A 27352-nucleotide genomic window follows, 5' to 3' on the forward strand; every position below is an offset into this window, starting at 1 on the left:
TGGACCTTTGTCAGTGAGGGGTGGGTCTTTCGAACCAGATTTGGCTTCAGTACTGACTAATCAAATGTAAATGCACAAATATAATATTGTATAGCTTCATAATAAAAATGTAAATTTAAATAGAAATTTCAGAAGAGATTTCGCAGAATAGCTTAGAGAATATTGATGAACAATTAATCAACACTAGATGTTGCCTCATCCAGTTCAAGGTCCTACATAGACTCCACTTCTACATATAATACACTACATATAATTTTCCCCAATATATCTGCTATTTGTGATAAGTTCAAATCAGAAGAAGCCGATTTATCTCATAGTCTTGTATTCTGCCATAAAATACAGGGATTCTGGAATGAGGTTTTTAAAGTGCTTTCAGATGTCCTTGATCTACACAGATCCTGCACTCTGTGCTTATTATAATAGGACATTCTTATTATACAAATTCATTGAGCAGTGTACAACTGAAATTCCTTACATATTGTTTGATAACAGGCAAAAAGCTGTTATTATTGTACTGGAAAAATGTTAGTCCTCCAACTACTAAATCACGACCTGAAGAATTAATATCTACTCTGCACTTGGAATGAACCAGATATCTTTTAAAAGGCAACATTGGACAATTTCAGGAGATTTGGGGCCCTTTCTTCTGTCATTTTATTGGAAATTATTTTCCCCAAAGCTATTTATTGTAACTTGAAAGTTGTTTAAATTATCACTGTATTGTATACTTACAGGTTGGGGTGTTTGTTTTTTGTTTTGTTTTCTGCAAGTTTATGCATATCAAAAAATAATCCTGGAATTTGTTATTATTGTACGTCTATTCAACGACCAAATAAAACTTATTTGACAAAATAAAAATATGAATTCAAAAGAGAATTGTGAGGGGTGTACTTATAAATGCTGAGCACTGTACATACAGTTCTTGAGGAGCCAAGATAGAAGACACAAGTCTGGAAGTGTTCATCTCAGAGCATTCCTCTAAGGCTCTCTAGTTTCAAGATCACAAGGTTTTCCAATACACTTCTTCTTACTACACATTTTACCCTTGCTTTGATATCTATGCCATCTTCAGCTAACCAGAGGGCTAAAACCTTAGCATTTTCTCAAAGCTTCTATAACACTTTCCAAAGATTCTCTAGGCTGCATTACAATGAATCCAACATTATATAACATTATCTTCGCAGAACAATATTATAACAGAAACTTAATGTCTATTTAGTAAGTTAAAACAGTGCTGCTGCTTCTCCATGTGATGACAAGAGAAACGGAAGCGGTGGACTGTGGCATAATAAAAGCTCTGCTGATTTAGTGCTGCATTGCTCGTTTTGTTTTGATGGCTTACAGCTTTGGTCTTTTTCATAATGAAATAGTTTAGCTCATCCATGAACATGACTTTTGTAGAAGTCCCATAGGATGTAATGAAGACCACAACTCCCATGATTCCACACTCTGTCACTGCATCATTAAACTACATCTTGGTTTGTTGTGAATATGCACCCTCTAGTGGCCAAAATTACACAAAATTACACACTGTGTACACTTTTAAAAATAAAATTAATTTATCTGCAATAACAGAGCAGTTTGTCAATCTCTTTTGGACGTGTTTTAGGGAACATATGCTGTAAACCCATATTTTTAAAAGCTATAGCATTTAGTTAATCAAAATAGGCACTAATCATCCCAGCTAAATATACAATGCCAGTCCTCTACCATCTAAAGAGGCTTGCTGACATTATGGCTTCTTCATTCCAGGTGGAGAGTTAATGAATGCAAGAGACAAATCTCCTGGATTTCCTGGAGAATTCAATCAATCAAATGACAACTTCAAAAATATGTGCCATATGTATTAAATTTCCAGCTAAAACTAATTGAACAATCACACATTCATTCATTCATTTTCTTTTCGGCTTAGTCCCTTTATTAATCTGGGGTTGCCACAGCGGAATGAACCGCCAACTTATCCTGCACATGTTTTACGCAGCAGATGCCCTTCCAGCTGCAACCCATCACTGGGAAACATCCATACACACTCATTCACACACATTGTTTGTAAAAGAGTTGAAGCCTGAACTCACTGACGCCTCCAAGAATAGATGAGATAATGATGCGCAATCATTTCATTTATGTAATCATGATGGACGATATATATTGCATCAGCAAAAATGATTGAAGTCATATTGCACAATAAGTCCTATATATGTATAAGTCGTACATATATATGTATATATACATAGGGCATCCGGAAAGTATTGATAGCGCTTCACTTTTTCCACATTTTCTTATGTTACAGCCTTATTCCAAATGGATTAAATTGATTTATTTCCTCTAAATTCTACACTCAATACCCCATAATGACAATGTGAAAAAAGATTTCTTGAATTTTGTTGCAAATTAATAAAAATAAAAAAGCTGAAAAACCACATGTACACAAGTATTCACAGCCTTTGCTCAATACTTTGTTGATGCACCTTTGGCAGCAAATACAGCCTTAAGTCTTTTTGAATATGATGCCACAAGCTTGGGCTGTCTTTGGGAATTTTTGCCCATTCCTCATTGCAGGATCTCTCAAGCTCTATCAGGTTGGATGGGAAGCAACTGTGTACAGCCATTTTCATATCTCGCCAGAGATGTTCAATAGGATTTAAGTCTGGGCTCTGGCTGGGCCCTTCAATGACATTCCCCGAGTTGTTGTTAAGCCACTCCACTGATATTTTGGTTGTGTGCTTTAGGTCATTGTCCTGCTGAAAAATGAACCCATGCCGATGAATGGTTTTCATTCAGGATGTCTCTATGCATTGCTGAATTCATCTTTCCCTCTATTCTGACTAGTCTTCCAGTTCCTGCTGCTACCACCACCATGCTTCACTGTAGGGATGGTATTAGCCTGGTGATGAGCGGTGACTGGTTTTCTCCAAACGTAACTCCTGGCATTCACTCCAAAGAGTTCAATTTTAGTCTCATCAGACTGGAGAATTTTGTTTCTTATGGTCTGAGAGTCCTTCAGATGCCTTTTGGCAAATTCCAGGCGAGGAGTGGCTTCCGTCTGGCCACTCTACCATACAAGCCTGATTGGTGGATTGCTGGACAGATGGTTGTCCTTCTGTAAGGTTCTCCTCTCTCCACAGAAGAACGCTGGAGCTCAGACAGAGTGACCATCAGGTTATTAATCACCTCCCTGACTAAGGCCCTTCTACCCCGTTCACTCATCAGCTTAGTATATATGGTTGAAGTCAGAATTATTAGCACCCCTTTACATTTTTTATTCTTTTTTTTTATATTTTCCAAATGATGTTTAACAGAGCAAGGAAATGTTCACATTATGTCTGATAATATTTTTTCTTCTGGAGAATAAAAGCAGATTTAAATAACAATAAAAAAAATTAAGGTAAATATTATTAGCCCCTTTAAGCTATATATTTTTTCGATAGTCTACAGAACAAACCATCATTATACAATAACTTGCCTAACTACCTTAACCTGCCCTGTTAACCTAACTAACCTAGTTAAGCCTTTAAATGTCACTTTAAGCTGTATAGAAGTGTCTTGAAAAATTTCTAGTCAAATATTATTTACTGTCATCATGACAGATAAAATAAATCAGTTATTAGAAATGAGTTATTAAAACTATTATGATCAGAAATGTTTTGAAAAAATCTGCTCTCCGTTAAACAGAAATTGGGGGAAAAAAATAAACAAGGGGGCTAATAATTCAATAATTCAGGGGGCTAATAATTCTGACTTCAACTGTATATATATATATATATATATATATATATATATATATATATATATATATATATATATATATATATATATATATATATATATATATATATATATATATATATGTATAAAGGGTTGACAATGTACTGTATTACCATTACTTCATGAAAAAACTGCTGCATAAATCAGTCAACACTATAAACAGCGCCACAGCAGGGGCGACTCTTCTGACAGAGAACACAACGTCAGACTGAATCACATTTCCTGTCATACTCGGTTTGTTTTTTGTCAACAAAGCTAAACACATCAAGTCAGAAGCATGCTTATTTTGGGTGGGGGTAGAGAATGCAGTCGGAGGAGACAATCGCTACGTGGGGTCTAAACATGCAGGCAGGAGGTCATTAGTATGAGGATCATGTGGAGTGACCGCTGAGTTTTCCTCCCGTTTAGGGAGTGTGAACTTCCTTTCAGAAAACAAAATCAGCATAAAAAAAGTTGCCTTTTATATTGACATTATATCAGCATGGCTAAAGTTTTGTTTATTAAATAGGGTTGCTATAGGATCCACTACAAAACTATAACAATCAAATGAGTAAAAAAAGCAAAGGAAGATGTGGATGCTCACTTTTCTGAGGGTTTACAGTTTTGATTGGACTTGTGCCAGAGTAGACATAAAATCATGTAACATTCTCCGAAAGCTGAAACAGATGGTGCCCGGTTAGAGATCATGTAGGATGAGTAATAAAAAGGCCACATTGAGCACAGACAGAAACACAGACATCAAAGTTATTATATTAATGCGCTTATATTGTTTCAACTGTTGAATGAAACGGCTTCACTCAAATGATAAAATGTCACGAAACTTGCATTGTCATGTAAGAATATAACAAATGATGCTGTAATAAAAACGCTGGTGAGCCATTGATTTTAATGCATTATGTAAAAGTAAACCCCTTTAAAATCAAAACAAATGACTGCTTTCACACAGGATGATTATTTTACACCATAGATTGGAATATCAAACGCTTTCGTAATCATTTTAGGTTATTAATTTATTGAGAATGCTGTCTTGTGTAGTGCTTAAAGTGATGGTTCACGAAAAAATGAAATTTATGTCATCATTTACTCACTCTTTACTTGTTTCAAACCTTCTTTTTTTCTGCTGAACACAAAAGAAGATATTTTGAAGAAAGCCGGAGACATGTAACCATTGACTTCCAAAGTATTTGTTTTTCCTATATGGAAGTCAATGGTTACAGGTTTTCAGCTTTCTTTAAGAGATGGTCTTGCTTTTTTTTCTACTGTTGAACGAAACGGCTTCACTCAGTTGATAAAATGTCACAAAATTGGCAGTGTCACGTATAATAACAAAGCATTAATAAAAAAATGCTGGTAACCATTGATTTTAATGCATTATGTCAAACTATACATATTTGAAACAAAAACAAATGACTGCTTTTGCACATTTTCACACGGGCTGATTATTTCACATCATAGATTTGAATATCAAATGCTTTTGTAATTATTCTAGGTCATTAATATACTGAGAATGCTGTCTTGTGAGGAGCTTAAAGGGATAGTTCACACAAAAAATGTAACTCTTTCATCATTTATTCACTCTACTCATTTCTAACCTTCTTCTGCTGAACACATAAGAAGATATTTTGAAGAAAGCTGGAAACATGTAACCATTGACTTCAATAGTGTTGGTTTTTCCTACTATGGAAGTCAATGGCTTTCAGCATTCTTCAAAATACCTTCTTTTGTTTTAACAGAAGACAGAAACTCATAGGTTTGGAGCCACCTGATCGTGAGAAAAATGTTTTGTGTGATCTATCCATTTAGAGATGTCAATGTGTGCACAATAAAATCTGACTGTTCTGTGGTTACATGGCCTGCCGGTTCTTCTCAAGGCTCTTTTCAATGCTGTCAAGAACCTCCACTGCTGCTTTTGGAATCCTGGTCCCGGGGCCGAAGATACAGCTGACACCACTCGCATAGAGGAACTCATAGTCCTGAGAAGATTCAAGAGGGAAATGCATCACCTACAGCATTATTTCACATAAGCACCAATCAGTTTTCCTTATGACACAAATGGATAACGTATTTATTTAATATTTTGGAGGACTTAAAGGGATAGTTCACTCAAATTAAATTGGAATCATTTACTCACTCACTACATATACATATATATATATATATATATATATATATATATATATATATATATATATATATATATATATATATATATATATATATATATACACATACATACATACATATACAGTTTATATGTGTATGCGAGTGTGTATAGGTGACTTTGCATGTATAAAGTTTATATGTATGTGCGTGTTTATGCAAGGATCAAGTTTATATGTATGTGCGTGTGTATAGGTTATGCATGCATGCATCAAGTATATATGAATATACAGTACGCAAGTTTCATGTATATTGTTTTGAACATCCATTAGCATAGATGTATATGCGAGTATTTTATAGGTGTATATGCACGTGTTTTATCTATGTTTTAATACGTAATGTTTGATATAAATCCTACACGGCGCATCATAGTAAGGAAAAAATATAAATACAATTTTTTATAAATAGGAATAAAAAAATCTATCAATCCATTATATAAAAATAAAACATTTTTTTTTTTTAATTATAGTTTCTATATATTTTTTGCAACAGCTTATTTTAAGTGATTTGCATTTTCCTTCAGCTCTTAAAGAGGTTAGGTGAACACACTATTTTTTTTAATAATTATAACTGTTTAATAAAACATTTTTTTCAAAATTTGAGATGTATCAAAATATGAGAAGAGTATTAATAAAAATACTAATCTTCAAAAATGATGTATTCATTTATGCTGTATGTTTACATATCTTAAAGTAGCCTATATAAAGTATATAAAAGTGCATTATCATTTAATTACTTCATATTACGCAATCCAAAAATGTATCTAAAAATGGGTGGCACGGTGGCATGATCGCCTTACAGCAAGAAGGCTGCTGGTTCGAGACTCGCCTGGGCCAGTTGGCATTTCTGTGTGGAGTTTGCATGTTCTCCCCGTGTTTGAGTGGGTTTCCTCCGGGTGCTCCGGTTTCCCCACAGTCCAAAGACATGCGCTATAGGTGAACTGGATAAACTAAATTGGCCGTAGTGTATATGTGTGAATGCAAGTGTGTATGGGTGTTTCCCATTGTTGGCTTGTGGCTGGAACGGCATCTGCTGCGTAAAACACATGCTGGATAAGTTGGCGGTTCATTCCGCTGTGGCAACCTCTGAATAATAAAGGGACTAAGCCGAAAAGAAAATGAACGAATGAATAATCTAAAAATGTCAAATAATGCATTACACTACAGTAGATCTTAAAATGATGCTAGTCATGTTTGAGCTCAATAAATGTTGGTGCAGGAGATTTTAGAGGCTTAGTTCAGTATGATTTTCTGTTTCCACATAATATCATGACTTCAAATGTGCTCCACTAAATGGATGAAATGGTTCAGATAATGTAAAGTACTAGAGTTGGATTGGATGCACAACCTTTGACATCATCAACAACAACAAAAAAAACAACAGCAGCGATTTTGATAAACCTATTCGCTTTTCTATCCCAATGATGCATGATTACATGATCGGCTGCATTTTATTATTCGCATTTTAAGCATGACTCATTTTTCAGGTCATGACCTATCCTTTGCAAACCACTGATTTAAACCCTCCCTCGCAGAGCAAATCACATCACAGATCATCATACGAAGACATCTGAGCTGCCTGAGGAATCTTCCGGAGAGATCTGATCTAGCACACAATAATGATGGTGTGCATGAGATGGATTTCCATGTCTGCTTCGATTACGGCAGCTTTCACCTCCACCGGCCCACACTCACTATATGCTGACACTCAATAATCAATTAATGGCACTCACAGCTAAGGAACAAAGACGCCTCCAGACCTCAATGCAATCAAGCAGACACTGAAATTAAATCCGTTTCATGCATTCATGCACAAAAAAAGACAAAGCCGCCAATCAAAGTGAAAGAATCAAAGATCTAGTACATAATTGCATGCTATTGCATAGGTAGTACAACATCATGAAACCTTCATAAACACTAGCTATGAGATTAGTACGCAAGAATGTGTAGGCTGACTTTATATACAATTGAAGTCAAAATTATTTGCTCCTGCGATTTTTTTTTTCTCAAATATTTCCCAAATTATGTTTAACAGAGCAAAGATTTTTTCACAGTATGTCTGATAATATTTTTTCTTCTGAAGAAAGTCTTATTTGTTTTATTTTGGCTAGAATGAAAGCAGTTTTCAATTTTTAAAAACCATTTTAAGGTCAATATTATTAGCTCCATTAAGCGATATATTTTTTTGATTGTCTACTGAACAAATCATCGTTATACACTAGCTATTTTTCCATCCAAAGATGGGAATACAATTTATAGCAAACCTGTAATATCGCATGAAAGACGTGCGAACAAAGCAGTGTTTTCATCCAACAAGTCAAAAGGTGCGTTCAACTTGATGCAGCGCTGTGCAGATCAATTGAAATCTGTCTTATATTGGTGCATGCCGGTTAGAAATTTTGTCTGACTTGACGCTACTCGGCACCACATGAGGCATCAAAGTACCGCTACAGCGCTCCGAGATCAGACGATCGATTCAGCCGGTGTAGCATCTGAAGACTGCAGGAGCTGCGATGACGACACCGATATTACACGATTGGCCGAGTTCAGGGCATGACAACAACCACGTGCGTTTTGGGTTTATTATTATACAACTTGCGTCTCACAAACTTCCAAACAATCAACTTTTTATGCCATCTCTATCTTGTACACATCATGCTTATTCAAATATTATACTGTAGTAGGTCAAATCATCTTTTATGTTGAATAATTTGTTAATTAAAGCTACTGATACTGAAAGATACTGTAGGTTTATTTTCGATCTTTTTATACAGACCCTTTACTGTATACAGCTCCATATACAATTTAAATGATATATATTTTACTGAATAACCAAATATCAACTCAAAAAAATCTTGTAAAAGAATGGTCATCATTGATCATGCCACCGCCTTAAAGCTTTCTTAACAAATTGAGATAAATAATTATTCTATAAAATAGTTCTAAAATAATTTACATATTTATAAAATAGTTTTATCCAGTCAAGTCATTTACAGAAATTGAAAAGTAGCATTGATACATCTTGCTTTTTCTGTGAAATTTCCACTAAAAGTGTAGCTCACTTATTTTGGCAATGTCCTTTTGTTCAATATTTTTGGATCAATGTGAATGGATTAATAAATAAATCATTGATCTCGCCATGTGATCTGGGACCTGAGAGCCTTGTTTTTTTCAGCTCCGCCCCACCTGCGCTCAGCAAATCTCATTGCTTGTCAGCCGCAGCCGTGGTTCAAGTCGAACGCACCTATAGAGAACAAAATCATCACTTCCTGATTAACTGGCGCCAAATATCAAAATTAAAAACAAAATTTGCTGCGTTAGGAGAAGTTGCGTGAATATTTTTTTTTTATTTAATAAATGACTTGCATATTAGAAGTCAATGCCGACATGCAATGAATGCGTGGTGGTGTTTGAAGGCGTGAGACGCAGAGCACAGACGCTCTTGACAGTTCTGGAGGTAATTAATAGTATAATAACAATAATACTGAAACAGTTAAGGTATTTTAGAATGACCAAAACAACATTTCAGATGTGCTCAGCCTGCTGGATTGTCCATTCACACACATTTTTAGCATCACATGATCTCCTATAATAAAATCCCATGACTTGCGCATACTGGAATTTGTTCTGTAAAAGTGTTTCCATCATAGTTTATGCGCATCTTTTCTTATCGAATAAAAAGTTTATAATACTCAGTTATGCACATGCTTTTTTATGTGCATTTTCAAAACTTGGTGTTTCCAAAAGTGCATAATTAATGTTATTTATTACTTGATTGTTCAAGCTCATAGAAGTGCTCTATTTGTTGACAGAGTTGTTGAATGTTAGAATAAGGTGAATTAAATAAAAATTAAGGAACATCCTGGATCTGTTTCTTCACTCTTCTTTATTCTTTTAATGCATTATAGAAGTATCGGAGGTTTCGGTAGATACTCAATACCAAATGACTCAGACTCGAGGACAAAAAAAAACCTGATCGGTCCTGGAGGGTCAGTGTCCTGCAAAGTTTAGTTCCAACCCCAATCAGACAAACCTGGGTTAATCAAGCTCTAACTAAGCTTTCTAGAAACATCCGTCCAGGTGGGTTGAGGAAAGTTGGAGCTAAAATTGGCAGGACACCGGCCCTCCAGGACAGAGTTTGGGCAGCCCTGTTTTAAAGCATGTAGTTTCATCTAAAGCAGCTTACATTTGCACACACTTTTCATCAGTTTATTAATTTTATACAAGTCAAACTAATGACCTTGGTGTTGCTAACGCCATGCTTTGAGCTACAGCAATGCAGTATGTACTCTGCACAATTCCAAAAAATTGAAATAAAACTAAATATATATAGATAAATAAATAAAAATGCATATTGCATATAAGAGCACCTCAATTAAATTTCATCCGTGAAAGCAGCAAGTGACAGCCCGTTCACCAAACTCCATTTCTAAGCTCGAATTCAATATAAATCGAATACAATATGAATATGGCAAAGGTCAGGCTACTTTCACATTGACTTTTGATCATTATGTTTCTTAGCAGCGGCACGAGGGCTGCACTTTGTGTTATGCTCAACAACCCTTAATCACACCAAAATCAATGCAATCTGTGGCCTTTCATGACTCTCTGCTTTATATATCAATACAGAAGGCAACCTGACTTTTTTGAGTGGAGATTCAATAGATTTAATGATTAATAGATTGAAAAACCTTGACGTTTCTGACAGAAAAAAATTTAATCTTTTCTTTGCCTATCATGAATGGTGATCATTCTGATTGAACGCACATTGCAATGAAGGTCGGTTCGAGTCTATTTTACTGTGATGTCTTTAGGTTCTGGACAGATCATTTAGGTTTGATGTGGTCCATGTCAGAACTTGACACAAGATAAGAGCTGTCTTTGAAAATCTTGCCTCATAAATGTTTATCTTTACATCGTATGGCTCAGATTTAGATGTCTCAGGCTATGTCTACAATAATCTGGATTTGAAAATGACATTTAGCTGCAAAAAAATCCTTATCCAGAGCAACATCTATTAAAAAGGTTTCGATCTAAACTGAAAAGTTGGAAAACGCTAAAATGTTACTGCACACAAATAAAACATACTTAAGAAAACACCGGAATATGTGGGTGTGATATAAGTCGGTGTTTCTCAACCACGTTCCACCAACACTGCATATATATATTCATTCATTTTCTTTACGGCTTAGTATATATATATATATATATATATATATATATATATATATATATATATATATATACACACACACACACACACACACACACACACACAGACAGTTGAAGTCAGAATTATTAGCCCCCCCTTGACTTTTTTTTCTTTTTTAAATATTTCCCAAATGATGTATAACAGAGCAAGGAAATTTTCACAGTATTTCTGATAATATTTTTTATTCTGAAAAAAAAAAGCCTTATTTGTTTTATTTCGACTAGAATAAAAGCAGTTTTTAATTTTTTATGAACCATTTTAAGGTCAAAATTATTAGCCCCTTTAAGCTAATTTTTTAGACTGTCTACAGAACAAACAATCGTTATACAATAACTTGCCTAATTACTCCAACCTGCCTAATTAATCTATTTAACCTAGTTAAGCCTTTAAAAGTCACTTTAAGCTGTACTGAAATTTCTTGAAAAATATCTGGTCAAATATTATTTACTGTCATCATGGCAAAGATAAAATAACAAAATAACAAATACTCTTTGTAAACAATTACTATCAAAATAAACAATTTAATACTATTGATAAGCCCTTGATTGCAAAACAGTTTTTATACAGTACATCTATTAGCCAACAGGTGCATCTGAAATAAGCTTGATATTCGTTAATGTCAGATTGCACATTGTTAAAAAAATACAATACTATTGTAGACTAATAAATATCATAATGTACATTAATAAATATCACACACTCCTACTCCAAACGCTTCATTTTGGCAGGATGTTCTTAAGAATCACTACATAATTTTTGCTTGAACAATATTCAAGCTTTAAAGACCACATGAACTGGAAGCTGTGACATATATTTTTCGTATTGTGACGCAGTTCCAAGAGAAACAGAATATTAAATGAGAAAACAGTGGGTGTGGCTTGTTTTTTGTACTGCAAGCTGATTGGATGTAGTAAAGAAGGCATTTCATTCAAAAAGGGTCTGGGGAGAGTTATTACAGCCTAACAGACTCCTCCTCCTCACCATTTCTGTTTGTTGTTGAAGCTGACAATTGGAGGGGCGTGGTTAGGTATGTTAGCCATGCCCAATACCTCAGACAAATGTAATCTCAGAATTAAAATGAAAGCAAACAGGAAGTGCATTTTCAGATTTCAATTTTAGATAACAAGGACAATTTTTTTTTCTAAATGACAGTGCACGGATTAATTGTTCACCACAAAAATAGCAATGTGAACTAACAAAATGATATGATTAGTTTTGATTTCATGTGTACTTTAAAGCCAAGTTCCAACTATAAAAGTACAAACTGAATTGTAAGTATCTGAAACATCTGACTTCTCTACTTTCTTTGATACAGAAAAATTTAATGGGATAAAAGAGTTCCCTTGCTGTAATTCAGATCTGAGTGTGTCTGTGCTCATCTGTCCAGCAGCAGGTGTTACCTGTGGTGGTATGACCCCTCCGCAGATCACCATGATATCGGGCCGGTTCAGGTTACGCAGCTCTTTGATGAGCTCGGGCACTAGGGTCTTGTGTCCAGCTGCCAGTGTGCTGACCCCTACACAGTGCACGTCTGCGTCCACCGCCTGTTGGGCCACCTCTAGCGGGGTCTGTTGTCATGGAAACAAACAACATAGAGAAAAACAACACACAAAGGTAAGGACAAACATTGCTTAGTTCACGTGAAATAAAAATAAAGCTTTTTAAATGCTAGTAACAATATGTTAGTTATAAAGATTTCTATAAGCTTATATTGTTCATTCATTCATTTTCCTTTCAGCTTAGTCCTTTTATTAATCAGGGGTCACCACGGCGGAATGAACCGCAGAGAGTTAGCTTTAACGTCTCATCCGAAAGACGGCACTCACTGAGCAGTACAGACTCCCCATCAATACACTAGGGCATTAGGACCCACACAGACCGCAGCTTGAAAGCCCCCTGCTAGCCTCACTAACACCACTTCCGGCAGCGACCTAGCTTTCCCATGTGGTCTCCTATCCACTGACGCGCACATCCTTGCTTAGCTTCAGTGGGTGAGGAGAGTTGCAAAGAGCTAGTTGCCCGTCATTTAGTTATATTCTGCTTTAAATTAACAAGCTTTTCACTGCCGGATGAATTCTGACTGGCTGTCATGTTTTCATCTTTCAGATGGTAAATAATAATTTTGAAAGTGATTGCAGCAGCTGAATTTTATTTAAAGTAAGGCTTTTCTGATCAACTGATCAAATGTGACAGGAAATTTTACCAATTACAATGTATTAGTTTAAAACAAGTGTACAACTTTAAACTCGTTAATAAAATAAACAAATTCCCCAAAACAAAAAATACAGTAAAAAAATGTATTAATCGATGCATTTTATTTTAAAGTCAAAAACAAAGAAGAAATGTTTGGAACCCATATTTTTGACATTTCCAATGAAACCTGGAAATCTAATGTTGAACAGTTTTGCCCAGAATGACACAAAGTAGTTTATTTGGAGTACAAATGAGAGATCCGGATTATTCATATTTTGAAAACTGAGGAAAAGCGAGAGCTTAACTTGGAGGTATGCGTTTAATCTGCTCAGTCATGGATTCAATGTTTTGATGTTTAAGGATCAGAACGGATATTTTAATTAATGATAGACTCAACCCAAGAACCAAGGGTGCCAAATTGTGGATATACAGAGGAAAAACTAAGCTCCGTGAGCTAATTTCTCAACATCCTTGACACATGGATGACTTTCAGAGAGGAGAGATATGTGTATCCACAGGTAATGCACATTAACAAAAACTCCCAAACATTCAATTTAATTCATCTTTATTTCTATAGTGCTTTAAATGATGTAGATTGTGTCAAAGCAGCTTAACATTAATGAAGTTTTAGTAAACTGAAACTGCTTCAGTTCAATTGTGACAGTTTAGTTCAGTGTAATGTAAATGTCACTGCTGAAAGTGAAATACTGAAGAACAAACCATCTAAAATCATTAATGGACAATTTCATACCTGGAAAAGCGGGCCGACATCCACATCAAACCCAAGATCTGCAAATCCAGTGGCAATCACCTTTGCCCCTCTATCGTGACCATCCTGTCCCATTTTGGCCACTAGCAGACGAGGATTTCTGCCTTCATGATTTTTAAACGTTACAACTCTGAGGAAGAAAAGCACATGTGACTATAGCTGACTTTATCAAATAAGATACAAAAACCTTTTGCAATTGTGCTTTTTTCTAAATTTGTTTTTATTTTAATTATATTACAAAACCCAGTGAATAGTACAGAATATTATAACTCTCAATACTTCAGCCCAACATTTATTAAACAACAAAACATTTAAAATGAGTTATATAATGAAATACTACAGAAAAATATATTGAAAAGAATAAATAAATACATTTAAATTGGTGGACGTGCGTGTGTGTAACACTAAGGGACAATCTATTAGAAATGTACATTATCTGTCCCTGACACTATTTCATCCCAAACAATGTCTAAAATGGACTGATGGTTGATTTCTGTGAGTTGTTCTGTATAGGAATATGTCATTCATTTGGTTCTCAGATTGTTTTCCTTTATTAAAAACACTTTACAAATGTACAAACCCTGTCCTTGTCCTCAGCCCAATTGAACCTACAGGTTTAATAGTTTTCTTGTGCTAAAAACTGTTATTTAGACAAAAAATACTTCAGGAATAGAAAGTTTAAGTTGTTATCATTCACATCAATTGATTAAAAACATGAAATTATGAATAAATTTTACAAATAAGTAGTATTAAATACATCTAAACCCCATGATTCAGTCAGTTCTGTCACATTTGCATTAAATTTAACATGCAATGCATGCAATACACCTTTAAGGATAACCAAAAATGTGTTCCATCATTGAATCGTATGATTTTATATATTTTTTGTATGCTTTTTCGAGGCTTAAAAGTCAGGCCCTGTCATAGCGAAAATGTACGTTTCTAGGAGAATGTCCCAAAAATAATAAATAAATAAATGAATGACCAAGCAAACAATACATTTCAAATTACAGTCATCTTTCTTAAGACTTCAGATTTTTAGCTATTCATTTTGTTCGAGACAACACTTTTTAAAAAAAGTCTCGGCTTTAACTTTGATTACATACAGTACAGTTAGGTCCATAAATAATTGGACATCGACACAGTCCTAATATTTTTGGCTCTATACACCAACTTGAAATGAAACGAACAAGATGTGCTTTAACTGCAGACTGTCAGCTTTAATTTGAGGGTATTTACATTCAAATCAGGTGAACACTGTAGCAATTACAACAGTTTCCATATGTGCTTCCGACTTGTTAGGGGACCAAAAGTAATTGGACAATTGGCTTCTAAGCTGTTCCATGGCCAGGTGTGTGTTGTTACCTCATTATTCCTGTAACTGTATATTATTTTTTCAAGAGCAAGATTATCAGACATCTCTTTAATCCATTATACATGAACCGGTCTTTGGCTATTTTTCCATACAAAAGCTATAACACATTTAGCTTGTATAAAGTTAAAATCTGCAATTTTCCCCAATTTCTGTTTAATGGAGAGAAGATTTTTTCCAACACATTTCTAAGCATAATAGTTTTAATAACTCATTTCTAATAACTGATTTATTTTATCTTTGCCACAACGGCAGTAAATAATATTTGACTAGATATTTTTCAAGACACTTCTATTCAGCTTAAAGCTACATTTAAAGGCTTAACTATGTTAATTAGGTTAACTAGGCAGGTTAGGGTAATTAGGCAAGTTATTGTATAACGATGGTTTGTTTTGGAGACTACCGATAAAATACATAGCTTAAAGGGGCTAATAAGTTTGACCTTAAAATGTTTATTAAAAAATTGAAAACAGCTTTTATTCTAGCCAAAATAAAACAAATAAGAGTTTCTCTGCAAGATAAAATATTATCAGACAAACTGTGAATGTTTCCTTGCTCTGTTATTTAAAAAAAGAAATCAAAGGGGGGGGGGGCGGCGGGGGGCTAATAATTTTGACTTCAACTGTATGTGAAATGCAGATTATATAATATGCATATATTTGTTGGACTTTTTATTTTAAATACAGAAGCCAGCATTTGAGGTGAATCTAAAACATTTGTCCTGGGACAAGAATGGCTGTTGTTCAATAGTTTTATGACAAAATTGATGAACGATGACGATCCACTTCAAATCTTGACTACTGTATTTCAATCTTATCTGCAATTCACTACATGCTACATACCACATACAGTTATTTTAATTAGGAAAACTGCTTTATCCTGATCTCATGTGGGGAAAACACTGGATTAACATCTGGGCATGAACAATATGCAATCTGGGTGGGTTGTATTATCCACTTATCTGTTATACAGCAACCTTCAGTATACTCTACAACATGTGGATGTGGGAAGTTGTAGGATTTTCCAATTTGCAATCTTTAACCTGCGATCTCCTACCTGTTATGCGCCAGCGCTATCTCCTCGTGCTCGCCGAACTCGCTGCGATACGCTCCGCTCACCATGCGAGTGCTGGCCTTGTGCTCCCCGAAAACTGATTTCATGGCATCTGTGATCTCTCCCACCGAGCACCTACAGAGTCCAAACACAATCCCTTAATCCAGACATAATCATATTATATCATGCAACACAATTCTGTTATTGCTGTTTGGATTGTCATTTGATTGAATGTGTGTTTGCGGAGCAGGAAAAGAGGCAAAAATAGCATTCCATATGTGCTATGTATGTGATCCTCTAATCTGCTGCTGACAAACAACAGCTTTATGGTAAGCTCTGCAAAACACATACATGTGGCACCAGGGCTTGACATTGACTTTTTTTGATCACCAGCGACTGTGGCTAGTAATTTGTTACTATGTTACTAGCCACTCGCCATTTTTACTAGCCACAATGTTGTTGTTGTTGGGAAAATGTCTTTCATATGCATACATTGACTTTGGCATCCTAAAATGAATTGATTTAGTTTTTGTGTTATGTCCACATGACTCCTCATTCATTTCACGCTTTTGTGTGTTCGATGACTTTGCTCAATATGCACGAGGACATGACTTGTGGTTTCATGGTGTTGCAATGCAATTACTTGTTATTCTCACATGCCTTTTCAGGACTTCACACTAAGGACAATATCCATCCATCCATACAGGGCATCCGGAAAGTATTGATAGCGCTTCAGTTTTTCCACATTTTTTTTATGTTACAGCCTTATTCCAAAATGGAAATTCTACACACAATACCCTATAATGGCAATGTGAAAACAGAGTTTTTGAAATTGTTGCAAATTTATTACAATTAAAAAATCTGAAAACGCACATGTACATCAGTATTCACAGCCTTTGCTCAATACTTTGTTGATGCACCTTTGGTAGCAATTACAGCCTCAAGTCTTTTTGAATATGATGCCACAAGCTTGGCACACCTGTCTTTAGGGATTTTTGCCCATTCTTCATTTGCAGTACCTCTCAAGCTCTATGTCAGGTAGGATGGGAAGTGACGGTGTACAGCCATTTTCAGATCTCTCCAGAGATGTTCTATAGGATTCAAGTCTGGGCTCTGGCTGGGCCACTCAAGGACATTCACTGAGTTGTTGTGAAGCCACTCCATTGATATTTTGGCGGTGTGCTTTGGGGTCATTGTCCTGCTGGAAGATGAACTGTCGCCCTAGTCTGAGGTCAAGAGCACTTTGAAGCAGGTTTTCATTCAGGATGTCTCTGTACATTGCTGCATTCATCTTTCCCTCCATCCTGACTAGTCTTCCAATTCCTGCTGCTGAAAAACATCCCCACAGCATGATGCTGCCACCACCATGCTTCACTGTAGGAATGGTATTACCCTGGTGATGAGCAATGCCTGGTTTTCTCCAAACGTTACTTCAAAGAGTTCAATTTTAGTCTCATCAAGTTCATCAAGATTCTTTGGATTCATCTTCAGTGCCTCCTCCATCTTACCCCAGACTTGCTCAGTAATGTTCTTGTCTGGTGACTGGGCTGGCCAATCCTGGAGCACCTTGATCTACTTTGTGTTCAGGAACTTTGATGTGGAGGCTGATGTATGAGAAGGAGCGCTATCCTGCTGAAGAAGTTGCCAACTCCTGTGGTTCGTAATGTAATGGGCAGCACAAATATCTTGATACCTCAGGCTGTTGATGTTGCCATCCACTCTGCAGATCTCTCGCACGCCTTCTGCCACCAAATGATTAACTAGAAGTTATTATTTGTTGCTGTTACAACTGGGTTTGACGACAAGACCTTTGTCAGTTAGTGTACATATATACATACATACATACATACATACAAACATAATTAAATAAATACATATTTCTTACAAACAAATTGTAAATAACTTGAAATATAACTATACATATACACGTTTTATTCGAAAACACTTTTCTTTAAAAAAAAATATATATATATAAATAATTGACGGTTTTATAAGAATTATTGTTATTTATCTAAAATTAGGCACAGTTTACTATACATAAATTGGAAGTTAATCTCCTAGATTAACAGATTAATAATCTGTTCAAATAATGGTTAAAGCAAATGCGCCATTATAATTTTTTTTTTTTAATATTGAGCTCTTGAAAGCAGCAGAACTGCGGGTGCACGAGCATTAGACCTGTCACGATATCTATTTTTTGTTGTATGATATATTGCACTAAAATATATTGCGATAAACAATATTATTGTCATTTTAAGACCATTTTATGCTCATTATATAATGCCAGAATGACAATATAATATCGTCATAATGCAAGTACACTTCCAAAGAACACATAATGATTTATTCTTAAGAATATTTAATTTAATTTAAGTCATTTTAATAATTAGGCATTGGAATCAGAAAGTGAAAACGTCTATCCCAAATAAATAATAATAAATCTTAACAAAAAAAGTGCAAGGTAAAAAGTAAGAGGTTGCGATATCTGCTACCAGAACTATTTTCAGCTATCAGACACCCACATGAAAATATACTATAGTAATTTATAGTTAATACTATAGTGTTTTTTAACCATACTGACACTGACACCTCCAACTGAAATAGAGAGGTTGCACAATCAGCTACAATATTGGGTTTTATGTATAGGCGATATATATTCACCTTTATTTGTATAGCGCTTTTACAATGTAGATTGTGTCAAAGCAGCTTCACATAAAAGGTCATAGTAAATTGGAACAGTGTAGTTCAGTTTGTAGTGTTTAAGTTCAGTTTAGCTCAGTTCAGTGTGGTTGAATAATTACTACTGAGAGTCCAAATATTGAAGAGCAAATCCAACGATGTGCAGCTCTACAGATCCTGAACCATGCAAGCCAGTGGCGACAGCGGAGAGGAAAAAAAAACTTCACTAATGGCGGAAGTGAAGAAAAAAAACCTTGAGAGAAACCAGGCTCAGTTGGGCACGATCATTTTAATTTCTCCGCTGGCCAAACGTCTTGTGCAGAGCTGCAGTCTCAGTGGCGGAGGCTGGAAGCAGGCCTCAGCGAAGACTCGTCTGTCTCTGGAGCGTCACAGGAATCAGTCTCATGTTCTCCACTCTTCCATGACCATCACAGTAGCTGCTCAGGATACGGCCTGGTCCAGGATATGGAAATCACCAAAAATTATGGGCCATGTGTTGTGCGATAAGTTGATATATTGATTATTGGGACAGGCCTTACGAGCATCACTTTTTGTCTGTCTATTTCAAAAAGAACCGATTGCTCCAGTTGCGTTTCCAAGCACGGTTGTTTTATGCAGGGAAACAGGAACCTGTGAACTTTTAAACACTCATGCATGTCAGTGAGTGAGAATATCCTGTGTCTCACTGTGTGCACGATAATTCTCTCTTTCGTTATTCACCTGCAATCTTGAACACAGTTGTCTTTGTCAGTCGATTTTTTTTAAGTGCCATTGGGTCATCCTTGTTGTTGAACCCTGCTTTGGGAAAAGTACAACTTAAAAATTATTGGCAACCAGCCAAAGTAGCTAGTGGTTATGTAATCTGCCACAGCTGAAATCAACCCCCGTTTGGCAGGTTAATGTCAAGCCCCGTTTGCCACTAACTCCAAAAGCAGGACCATAGCAAAAAATCAAACCTACAAAAAGTAAGACACTTGATAAGGTGTACGTGCACATTTCTGCACTGGAAATTTTCAGGGCTGAATGGGCACCTGTAGCTTCAAATGAGGAACACATAATAAAGTTGGACATCATATTTCATCTTAGGTTACAAACTCACCTGAGTTTCTTTGATTAATATTTATGCAAACGATGAGATCCATAAGTAATAAATAATACATACACACAACACCGGTTAATAATAAATGATTATGTGAATTATTAATGAAACAATGGACAAATGATCTGTTGAAGGCCTTCATCCCTTAACTGAAAATAACTATATTTTTTACAGTTATAGAAAAATGCCTGAAAGAAGTTTGGATGTGGAAAAATAATATAAATCTGCAGCACAAATGAAGCAAGATACAAATTTTTGTACGATGCACAGGTATATACAGTTGAAGTCAGAATTATTAGCCACCCTTTGATAATTTTTTTTTCTTTTTTTAAACATTTCCCAAAAGATGTTTAACAGAGCAAGGATATTTTCACAGTATGTCTGATAATATTTTATCTTCTGGAGAAAGTCTTATTTGTTTTATTTCAGCTAGAAAAAAAGCTGTTTTTAATTTTTTAAAAACCATTTTAAGGGCAAAAATATTAGCCCATTTAAGCTATTTTTTTTTCGATAGTCTACAGAACAAACCATCGTTACACAATACTTGCCTAATTACCCTTACCTGCCTAGTTAACCTAATTAACATAGCCTAGTTAGGTCACTTTTAGCTGTATAGAAGTGTCTTGAAAAATATCTAGTCCAAGTTACTATCATCATGGCAAAGATAAAATAAATCAGTTATTAGAAATAAGTTATTCAAGCTATTATGTTTAGAAATGTGTTGAAAAAAATCTTCTCTCTGTTAAACAGAAATTGGGGAAAAAATAAACAGGGGGCTAATAATTCTGACTTCAACTGTACATTAACAAATCAGTATAAGCCAAATAACAGCAACATTCTATACAACAGCTAACAGCTAATCATTGGTAATTTCATTATTCATTTTTTTCATAATCATTTTTAAAATAGGTCTATATACACTACCTGACAAGTCTTGTCGTCGATCCTAGTTCTAAGAGCAACAAATAATAACTTGACTTTAGTTAAGAATTTGGAAAAGTGGCAGAAGGTAGATTTTTCAGTTGAATCATCTGTTGAACTGCATCCCAATCATCACAAATACTGCAGCAGTCCTACTGGAACCCGCATGGATCAGTCAAGTTTGGTAAAGGAAAAATCATGGTTTGGGGTTACATTCAGTATGGAGGCATGCGAGAGATCTGCAGAATGTATGGCAACATCAACAGCCTGGGGTATCAATACATTTGTGCTGCCCATTACATTACAAACCAAAGGAGAGGGTAAATTCTGCAGCAGGATAGCGCTCCTTCTCATACTTCAGCATGAGAGTCATCCACAATATTCATTCTTTTTCCACTGCACCATCACTTTATATTCTATACTGTACATTATTTCTGTTAAGTGACAAGACTTTTGTCTAAGCAAAGTGAGACCTTACTGTCCTAATTAAATAATTAAAGATCAATGATCATATTTTATTTTGGTAAAAAGCATAATCTAGAGGCCTTTGACTTTCATATAAGCCACTTCTGATACCAAATGATCAACTAGAGTCAAGTTATTATTTGTTGTTCCTAAAACTTGGATAGGCGACAAGACTTCTGTTAGGTAGTGTAGTGTGTATGTATTATAGTTTTTATTTTGAAATGAGAAACATTTCCTTGGGAAATATCAGAAATATAAAACGCTTTTAATGCATGTTTTTATTTTCAGTCAACTATTGTCTTTTAGTTCAAGCAACTACAATCTGTGTAACACTTCACTTGAAGGGTTGCTCATAAGACATTCATGAAACCTTTATAATCATGCTGAGTTCAGTTACAGTATGCTCAGCTATAAGAAAACGTCATCTTCACATTTACAATGTCATAACTGAGTGAATAACACTTACAGTTGTCATAAGCATGCATAAAATTTAATTCAAATTCATGACATGATTCATGTCATGATTATAAAGGTTAAATGACAGCCAGACAACCTAACAAGGAAGAGAAAACATTGGATTTCATCTAAAATATCTTAATTTGTGTTCTGAAGATCAACTAAGGTCTCAGGGGATTGGAACTATATAAGTAACTAATGGCAGAATAAGATTTTTGGGGTGAACTAACCCTGTAATAGTGGTCATAAATGGCTATTAAAATATTTTTCTCAGTTCAAATGAATAGAAGCTGGTGCATAAAAACAATTTTCCATAAGTCAAGACTTTAAAAGTCTTAACCAGTTTAGAAAGCCCAGTACATCTGGATGTCATGACTTTTTAGCCACTATGTCTTCAATTCAGCAGCGTGAGGTCCTAGACCACATTTACTACAGGCAAAAAGGAGCTTGCATGTAGTGCTGCTGACTTCTTTTTGAAATATGTTGTACAGCCCATATTCCCATAGCCCAGTACATCTGGATGTCATGACTTTTTAGCCACTATGTCTTCAATTCAGCAGCGTCAGGTCCTAGTCCACATTTACTACAGGCAAAAAGGAGCTTGCATGTAGTGCTGCTGACTTCTTTTTGAAATATGTTGTACAGCCCATATTAAACAAACAGCCTTGCAACCTGACAAGGAAGAGAAAACATTGGCAAACAAAGCTTTTTTGGAGTACAAAAGTGTTCTGTGAGCTTTGTATGATTACAGTTGAACCACATTAGTCACATGAAACATGTTTACAATTTTTTCCTTTTCGGGATTCGCCAGGATTTCCTCTAAAATATCTTAATTTGTGTTCTGAAGATGAACAAAGGTCTAAGAATGACATTGTTTTTGTTGTATTGGACTGACATGATGGTGAGTAACTAATGACAAAAAAATTTATTTTTAAGTGAACTAACCCTTTAGTAGTGGTTATAAATGGCTGCTAAGATATTTTTCTCAATTCAAATGCATAGAGGTTGGGGTTTAGAAACTGTTTTCTATTAGTCACATATTTAAAAGTGGATTGTAAGTCATAACCAGTTTGAAAAGCACAATGCATCTGGATGCCATGAGACAGGACCCACCGTGCTCTCGCAGCCTCCACAGCGAGTTCAAGCAGATTTCCATCTCTGGTTCGTGCACATTGTTCAATCGCGGCCAAACATCTCTTTGCTGCCTCTGCATCCCTGCTCTCTCTGACCTGCAATGTAAACACAGCCTCATTATGATGTGCAAACACTGACTCTGAATCAGCCACACAAAAACACATGAAAACCTCCTATGTGCTTGAAACTTTAGAAACAATCTGGATGACTACTGCAAGTATTGTAGATTGAGGTTTGTAGAGAGTATGGAGATGTTCATGAGGAAAACAATTACATAAAAAATAATTTAATGCAGATATAATTAAGTGAACTAGTTCCTGGATCAAATTGTAAAAGCAGCCAAATTTAATCCTTCTCCTCATGTACTTTGCGCTAATAAATAGCTATAAAATGTAATCTAATAATAATAATGCAGATGGTAAAATTGTAACAGGATCATATGATTGTTAAATGAGTGGGTGTTATTTTTATGCCATGTGCTTTGGTTAAAGCGTCAGTTGCTTTCAATCATATCAGATGAAATATTCGATGAAAAATGCCAACATTACAAAACTGGAAATTACATAAGTTGAAGTAATAAAATTAATAAAACTGGAACAAAATTATGACAAATAAAATGTAAATTAATTAATAAAAATATTTACTTTTTAATTAATTTAATTTTAATATAATTAGCGTTTATGGTCTCTAATAATAATAATAATAATAATAATAATAATAATAATAATAATAATAATAATAATAATTAAAGCTGCAAGCAGCGATGATAGGGACCTCGCACACGGGCTCACCGCCGCCCGGTGGCCGTAGGACGACAGAGAACCGCGAACAATAATAATTTAAGCCGATACATAAAAAAATCTGAGAAAATCAAGGATTTATGCAAAACTTGCTCCCGTCAGCAGGTGGCGCTATGACTGTGACTCAAGATTGGCATGTAGATGTCTTTAGTAGTGGAAACTCATTAAACATGTGAAGTTTCAGACTGATCGGACATTGTGTGGATGAGTTATAAGCCAAACTACCTTCTGTCAGCAGGTGGCGCTATGACTGTGACTCAATATTGGCATGTAGATGTCTTCAGGAGAGCAATCTTATCAACCATGTGAAGTTTTAGGCAGATCGGATATTGTTTGGCTGAGTTATAGGCAATTTTAAGTTTGCCAGCAGGTGGCGCAATAACTTTATCGAGTTATTGGCATGTAAACATGTTCAAGTCAGGACACTTATCAAATGTGTGAGGTTTGAGGCAGATCGGATCATGCATGCCTGAGTTATAACAACTTGATGTTTCATGGCGAATCATCAAAGTTTGCGAGTCCGCCACGGACACGCCCATCGACGAAAACTCTAGACCTTCACAATATATCATCGATACTGCTTTCAGATGACACCACTCAAATTTGGTGCTGATATGATAAAATTTGTGGGAGGAGTTTGTTTTACTGTAAATCATGTCATTTCCTGTAGCCAGCAGGTGGCGCTATAACTGTATCGGGATATTGGCATGTAAACGTGTTCAGGTCAGGACGGTTATCAAACGTGTGAATTTTGAGGCAGATCGGATAATGCATGCCTGAGTTATAACAACTTGATGTTTCATGGCGAGTCGTCAAAATTACGAGGCCGCCACGGACACGCCCATCGACGAAAACTCTAAAGCTTCGCAATTTAACATCGCCAAGGCCTTTAGATGACATAACCCAATTTTGGTGTCGATCGGATGAAATCCCTAGGAGGAGTTCGTTAAAGTACAACGCCTGGAAATGGCAAAATCGCCACTTTTTCGCCGCAGGAAGCCATAAATATCCGACTTCCTGTTGGGTTTGAGATATCGCTCCTTGAGACTTTTTTGTAGGTCTTGGCATGTTTGAGGTGTGTGCCAATTTCGTGCATGTGCGTGATTCGTGGCTCGGGGGCTTGTCCGTATCAATTTTCTAGGTGGCGCTGTCGAGTCATTTTGCCACGCCCACTTCCGAAGCCTATAACAAACGTAAATTTGCGCCACTTCTGGGGCGTGTGCAAATTTTCGTGAGTTTTCGGGCATGTTTAGACCCTCAAAATCGCGATTCATTCGGGAGAAGAATAATAATAATAATAATAATAATAATAATAATAATAATAATAATAATAATAATAATAATAATAATAATAAACGGAGCAATTCCAATAGGGCCTTGCACCGTTCGGTGCTCGGTCCCTAATAATAATAATAATTATAGTGGAATAAAATTCAGAATTTTGCATTTATTTTACATCTTTTATTTATGAATAATTTTTACAATTATTATACATATTTAAATCTAATTTGTGTTCATTAGTTTGCTCTTTACATTCTAATGAATGTTGATTTATTTACGATTATTGTTAAATATTTTAATACTTTATGATATTATACATATGTTACAACTTAAGTTTATTTACTTATTTTTGTTGCGCATTGCATGTGTCTTTTTCTTTGTCCACCTTCTTTGTCTTGTTTTTTTGTTATCCCATAGGCCCCCATTTTTCCAGGTTCTGATTGGCTGCTGGTCACGGAGAGATATAAAAGGGAACTTCCAGCAGAGTTTGAGGAGCTCATTTTTGGTGCGACAGTTCCTGAGAGTATAGAGCTCCTGGATTTCCCTACCCCTCCCAACTTTATTCTTGTCGAAATGTCCATGTATGTTTTCAACTTTTTGAGAGTTTGAACTTGTAGTTTGAACCTATTTATTTTGATTACTTTTGACTTTGTTTATGTTTAAGGAGGATGGTAAGCTTCCTGTATTATTCTTTAAAGACTTTAAAGGGTATTTAGTTTATTTACTTTGCAGATTCTTTGAAGAGATGCTCATTTAAATGACTACTTTTTAAAATAATTAATCTATTCAATTACCCTCAACTGAGTGTCCACGTTTGGTTGTTGAGCGAAGGGGATCTTTTGCATAAGTTTTTTTGTTTGTTTGTGTCGTTGTTTATTTTGGGAAATCCACCACCCCCAACCTTTTTTGTGTATTTTGCCCATGTTGTTTTCCCCTAGACTTGGGGCATAATGATTATGGTTCACTTCATTTTTAAAATAATTTCCATGGATCTCCAGCACTCCCTTGAGAAAACCCTTGCCTTAAAGGTCACGTGAAGTGCTTTGAAATGTGCATTTTTATTCGATGTTTGACGTAATCTCTACCGAAACACAAATAGAGGGTGGGACATAGTGTAGCTCCTTCCCTTTTTAAAAAAACAGCCAATAGCAATTTGTTTTATCACTGCTCTGCCAGTAAGACTAGTTGAGCTCAACTGCATCAAATGAAAAGCCAATGAGAAGTGTCTTGAAGGGGGCGAGGTCAGATACTAGAGAGCATTCGACTGGATAGGATTTGATGAGAATCTAAAGTATGAGTGAAACCGTTGATCCATTTTAGTGGAAGTACAAGCTTTACATGTTTTATTAGTTTGCAAACATATGCAAATATAACTTCTAAACTCCAATTTTGTCACTGTTTTGGAGCATACTAGCTTATAGATAACCTTAAAAACGATAAATACTAATACTAACATCTAAAAAACTTTTAATTTAATGGGACAACCATAATTTATATACTCTTATATATTTTTTATTAATACATAGAATTAAGTACTATGCTAAAACCAAATTACTAAAAGGGTCATAAGTACTACTAATGATACTAATAATAAAGATGTCAAAATGACTACTTATAATATTAGTAAAGATATGCTGTGCAAGGAACAGTGGTATGATCGACTTTTGTTTCATTCAGAGGGAAAAGATTTCAAAAGCAAATGTCATTCAGCCAGTAACATTCAGCTGACCTCTCTGCCCCTTCTGTCTGATCAGCCGGGCACTCAGGACAAATTGTTAGGTGACATTAAGATCCAGGCACAAGGATCACTGGGGCGTCCAGGCTCACGGCATGATGGATACATAAGAACATTATATTGACCAGTCATTCGCAAAAAGAAAATCTGCTACCAGACCTACATAATATCTCATTATAATCCGCTCCATCCGCTTTAGAAATAGTATACTCAAATTTAGATGTCTACAGACAGCATATTTGGCATGTAAATCTAGAAT

At 35.5% G+C, this 27352-nt stretch overlaps 1 protein-coding gene across 1 annotated transcript in view; it reads right to left on the reverse strand.

Moving 5' to 3' along the window:
* Nucleotides 1–5102: 5102 nt before the first annotated feature.
* mmut (methylmalonyl CoA mutase) overlaps nucleotides 5103–27352 on the reverse strand; it is a 73655-nt gene continuing 51405 nt past the window's right edge. Inside the window, exons 8-12 of the mRNA XM_056481448.1 lie at nucleotides 23257–23372; nucleotides 16527–16658; nucleotides 14081–14228; nucleotides 12537–12704; nucleotides 5103–5738 (exon numbers count right to left, since the gene is read on the reverse strand). Coding sequence (XP_056337423.1) covers nucleotides 5610–5738; nucleotides 12537–12704; nucleotides 14081–14228; nucleotides 16527–16658; nucleotides 23257–23372 — 693 coding nt within the window. The 3' untranslated portion in view covers nucleotides 5103–5609. The remainder of the gene's footprint in view (nucleotides 5739–12536; nucleotides 12705–14080; nucleotides 14229–16526; nucleotides 16659–23256; nucleotides 23373–27352) is intronic.

The sequence above is a fragment of the Danio aesculapii genome, chromosome 20, assembly GCF_903798145.1.
Source record: "Danio aesculapii chromosome 20, fDanAes4.1, whole genome shotgun sequence".
NCBI lineage: Eukaryota > Metazoa > Chordata > Actinopteri > Cypriniformes > Danionidae > Danio > Danio aesculapii.